The sequence below is a fragment of the Terrapene carolina genome, unplaced genomic scaffold (assembly GCF_002925995.2).
Source record: "Terrapene carolina triunguis isolate 2854851 unplaced genomic scaffold, T_m_triunguis-2.0 Scaffold27810, whole genome shotgun sequence".
Lineage (NCBI taxonomy): Eukaryota > Metazoa > Chordata > Testudines > Emydidae > Terrapene > Terrapene triunguis.
Genome location: NW_020692161.1, coordinates 1 through 3,922, shown reverse-complemented (window position 1 = coordinate 3,922; position 3,922 = coordinate 1). Strand labels below are relative to the sequence as shown.

The 3,922-nt window shown below is 66.4% G+C and overlaps 2 protein-coding genes across 2 annotated transcripts; one reads left to right on the top strand and one right to left on the bottom strand.

The window, feature by feature from the left end:
- Nucleotides 1-6: 6 nt before the first annotated feature.
- LOC112119983 (beta-enolase-like) lies at nt 7-1,253 on the top strand (the record flags this gene model as incomplete). The annotated part of the gene is made up of 4 exons (XM_026662483.1): nt 7-236; nt 542-650; nt 731-789; nt 973-1,253. Coding segments are annotated over 4 exons (468 nt in total), but the record flags the coding sequence as incomplete, so codon positions are not given.
- A 1,186-nt stretch (nt 1,254-2,439) lies between these two features.
- On the bottom strand, nt 2,440-3,833 carry LOC112124392 (sperm-associated antigen 7; the record flags this gene model as incomplete). Its single annotated transcript, XM_024222903.3, has 4 exons — nt 2,440-2,671; nt 2,952-3,108; nt 3,413-3,502; nt 3,720-3,833. Coding segments are annotated over 4 exons (480 nt in total), but the record flags the coding sequence as incomplete, so codon positions are not given.
- Between the last annotated feature and the right edge of the window lie 89 nt (nt 3,834-3,922).

Genomic DNA, 3,922 nt, shown 5'->3' with positions numbered 1-3,922 from the left:
GGGGCCTGTGGCTCACCCTGTCCCTGCCCCCCAGTGGTGTCCATCGAGGACCCCTTTGACCAGGACGACTGGGAGACGTGGCAGAAGTTCCTGACCCAGGTGCCCATCCAGATCGTGGGGGACGACCTGACGGTGACAAACCCCAAGCGCATCCAGAAGGCTGTGGAGCTGAAAGCCTGCAACTGCCTCCTGCTCAAAGTCAACCAGATCGGCTCTGTCACCGAGTCCATCCAGGCGTGAGCAACCGCCGTCCAGCTCAAACCGGGGCTGGGAGCCAGGACTCCTGGGTTCTCTCCCTGGCTCTGGGAGGGGAGTGTGGGCTGGTGGGTTAGAGCAGCGGGGGCTGGGAGCCAGGACTCCTGGGTTCTCTCCCCGGCTCTGGGAGGGGAGTGGGGGCTGGTGGTTAGAGCAGGGGGGGCTGGGAGCCAGGACTCCTGGGTTCTCTCTCTGTGAGGTAGCACATGGCAGGACGGTTGCAGTGGGGGAGGACGGGGTAAGATTTGGATTGCTGCACTCACGGACCCCCCCGCTTCCCTTCCAGGTGCAAACTGGCCCAGAGCAGCGGCTGGGGGGTGATGGTCAGTCACCGCTCCGGGGAGACTGAAGACACCTTCATCGCTGACCTGGTGGTGGGGCTGTGCACCGGGCAGGTGAGCAGTGGGGAGGGCTGCACCCCCCTTCCCCCTGCACACCCCTCAGCCTCTAACCCTGGTTCTGCCTCTCCCCACAGATCAAGACCGGGGCCCCCTGCAGATCCGAGCGCCTGGCTAAATACAATCAGCTGATGAGGTAACGGGCCAGGGCCTGTCCCCTCTAGGGTGCACTGGCTGGCTCCAGGGGGTGGGGAACGGGGCAGGGGCCTGTCCCCTCTAGGGGGCGCCAGCTCCCACCCGGCCCCAGGGCGGGGACTGGCTGGCTCAGGGGGGTGGGGAATGGGACATGGGGCTCACCCCCCACCCTGTCTCCCCCCAGGATCGAGGAGGCGCTGGGCGACAAAGCTCACTTCGCTGGACGCAAGTTCAGGAATCCCCTGGCCAAGTGAGCCCCTCGGCCACCCCCCGAGCATCAGCATGGCCCTGCCCCACAGCCAGGGGCGGCACTGGAGGGCCGGGGCGGGGCCTGGACCCTCAGCACCAGGGCTCTACCCAGGGCACCGTGACGTGACCAGCGAGCGCCGCTGACACTCGGTCCAGCCCCATCTTCCCGCGGCGTCTGCGGGGCCCAGTTCTGAATAAAGGCACCGGGGGACACAGCGGCTGGGTGTGGTTCTTTCCTGGGGGCCCGGACGCCTGGGTTCAGTCCCAGCTCATGGGGGGCTGGTGGGTCAGAGCAGGGGGGCTGGGAGCCAGGACTCCTGGGTTCTCTCCCTGGCTCTGGGAGGGGAGTGGGGGCTGGTGGGTTAGAGTGGGGGGGCTGGGAGCCCGGACTCCTGGGTTCTCTCCCCGGCTCTGGGAGGGGAAGGGGATGCGAGGGGGGAGTGACAGAGGAGTTCTGCCCCCCCAAACGGGAGCAGTGGATGCTGGGGGGGATCAGGGGGTGTCTCCCGCAGAGCCCCCTGGCAGCCTGACCCCCAGCGCTGCGGGCAGGAAGGGGAATCTCTAATGGCTGCAGTACGGGGCACCTGACACACAGCTGCGCCCAGCTCCGGTCACACAGAGAGTTGCTCCACAACCCCAGCCAGGCAGGAGGAGCCAGGTCTATCGTGATTAAACAGAGACGGGTTTATTGGGGGCGATACAGCTGCTCTACGGCCCCCCCCTCCTTACCACCCACAACACATTGCTGGGGGGGGGGATCCCCAGGGATCTGGCCACCCCCCCACCGCAGCTCTGGGGATTGATTCTATTTACACTTAAATAACGAGCAAATACCCACCCCCCCAAATTAGCTGAGGGGCCTGGAGCTCCCAGCAACAAGAACAAGTTAAAATCCCCCCCAGCCAGCCCCACCCCCACCGGCAGGGATCCCCCCACCCCAGAGACACCAGGGTGCCCTCCCCTTTCCCCTCCCTCGGATTCCCTATGGGGCCCCATCACCCCCCTTGTGGGGGGAGCTAGGACCTTTCCCCATAACCCTTTGAAAGGGGAAGGGGGTGTAATTTCCCCAAAGATGGGGGAGGGAGGTAAGACGTGGGGGGGGATGACCCCCCAATCTGACAAGTGCCCTCTGGTGGCAGAAGTGGGATGCTGCAGCCTGTTGGATGGCCCCAGGCGCCCTCTGGTGGGGGAAGGCGACACTGCACCCAGATCTCTATTCCCCACCTCCCACCGCAAAAATAGACTTTCTCCCCCCCCCCAACTAGAAAGAAAAAAACAATTCCAAACAAATCACTTAAAATATGTCCCCGCCCCCAACTGAAAACCTAAAATCACTCCTAGGCTACGGGGTAAATACAGAGGGGGGGGGAACCCGGGGACGGGGGGGGGCGGGGCGCCCCCCCCCCCGCCAGTCAGGACACCCCAAGCAAGGTTCACACACAGCAGCAGGTTTCGGGTCAGTCCCTGCGATCTGCTCCCCGCCCCACCTCTCTGGGCAGGACGCCCCCCCCAGCACTAGGAGGTCCCGGCCCCGCCCGGCCCCTCGTCTTCACTCTGCCGCAGCCGCTTCTTCGCCCGGATCTCGTTCATGGCCTCCTCGATGGAGCGTGTGTCCCGCTTGTTGGCCACGGGAACTGGACGGAAGAGATGAGGGTGAACCCAGGAGTCCGGGCTCCCAGCCCCCCCCTGCTGTCATCCACCAGCCCCCACTCCCCTCCCAGCGCCGGGGAGAGAACCCAGGAGTCCTGGCTCCCAGCCCTCCCCCCGCCTCTAACCACCAGCCCCCACTCCCCTCCCGGGGCTGGGGAGAGAACCCAGGAGTCCTGGCTCCCAGCCCCCCCTGCTCTAACCCACCAGCCCCCACTCCCCTCCCAGAGCCGGGGAGAGAACCCAGGCGTCCAGGCCGGTGCTCACCGCAGCCGTAGGCCTTGTTGGCCTGCATGGTGTGGGCGGCGTCCTTGGCGGCTTCCTTGCCGATGAGGTGACTGTATTTGTCCTTGTAGTCGGTGTTGGGGTTCACCACGGCGGGGCCCCTCAGTGCCTCCTGCTCCGCCTCCCTCTGAGCCAGCTCCTGGGGGGGGGAGGGGTGGGAAGTGGGTGTGTGAAACGGTGGGGGGGAGACACAAGGGGACATGCCCCCACCGCGCCCACCCATGCCGGTAGGCCCCACCCACCCAAAGACACGCCCCATACAGAGAGGAGGTGATACCTTGGCCCCGCCCACCCAGAGAAAGACACGCCCCCTACAGAGACGGAGGTGAGACCTCGGCCCTGCCCATGGGGAAGACCCCCCTCCCCACAGTCCTGCCCACCCAAGGACAGACAGGGAACCCCCCAATATCCCCCCAGCACAGCCCGGGGCGGGCCCCACGCACCTTGAGGCGGCGTTTCTCCTCAGCCCGCTGTGGGTCCCAGTCCTCCCCGCAGCGATAGGCCTCCAGCTCCTCGTCCGACGGGGCGAACTCCTGGGGGGCAGGGGCAGAGCGTGAGCCGGCCCCGGGGGCTTCCCGCACGGTGCCCCCACCCGAGCCCCAGCCCCACAGCGCGAGGGGGCCAGGACGCCTGGGTTCTGTCCCTGGCTCTGGGAGAGGAGTGGGGGCTGGTGGGTTAGAGCAGGGGGGCTGGGAGCCAGGACTCCTGGGTTCTCTCCCCGGCTCTGGGAGGGCGGGGGGGGGCGCTCACCTTCTTAAAGATCATGACGTAACGACTCTCCTCATCGTCACCGAAGGAGAAGGACGTCAGACCGGCCACTTCCACCACGTCGTGCCTGGGACGCGAGTGAGGGGAGAACTCGATTTACTGACTCATGGAGCAAACGTTCCAGGGGCCAGACCCACAGACCCCTCGCCCGGCGCGGAGACGCAGCCACCTCTGGGGCGGGGCGG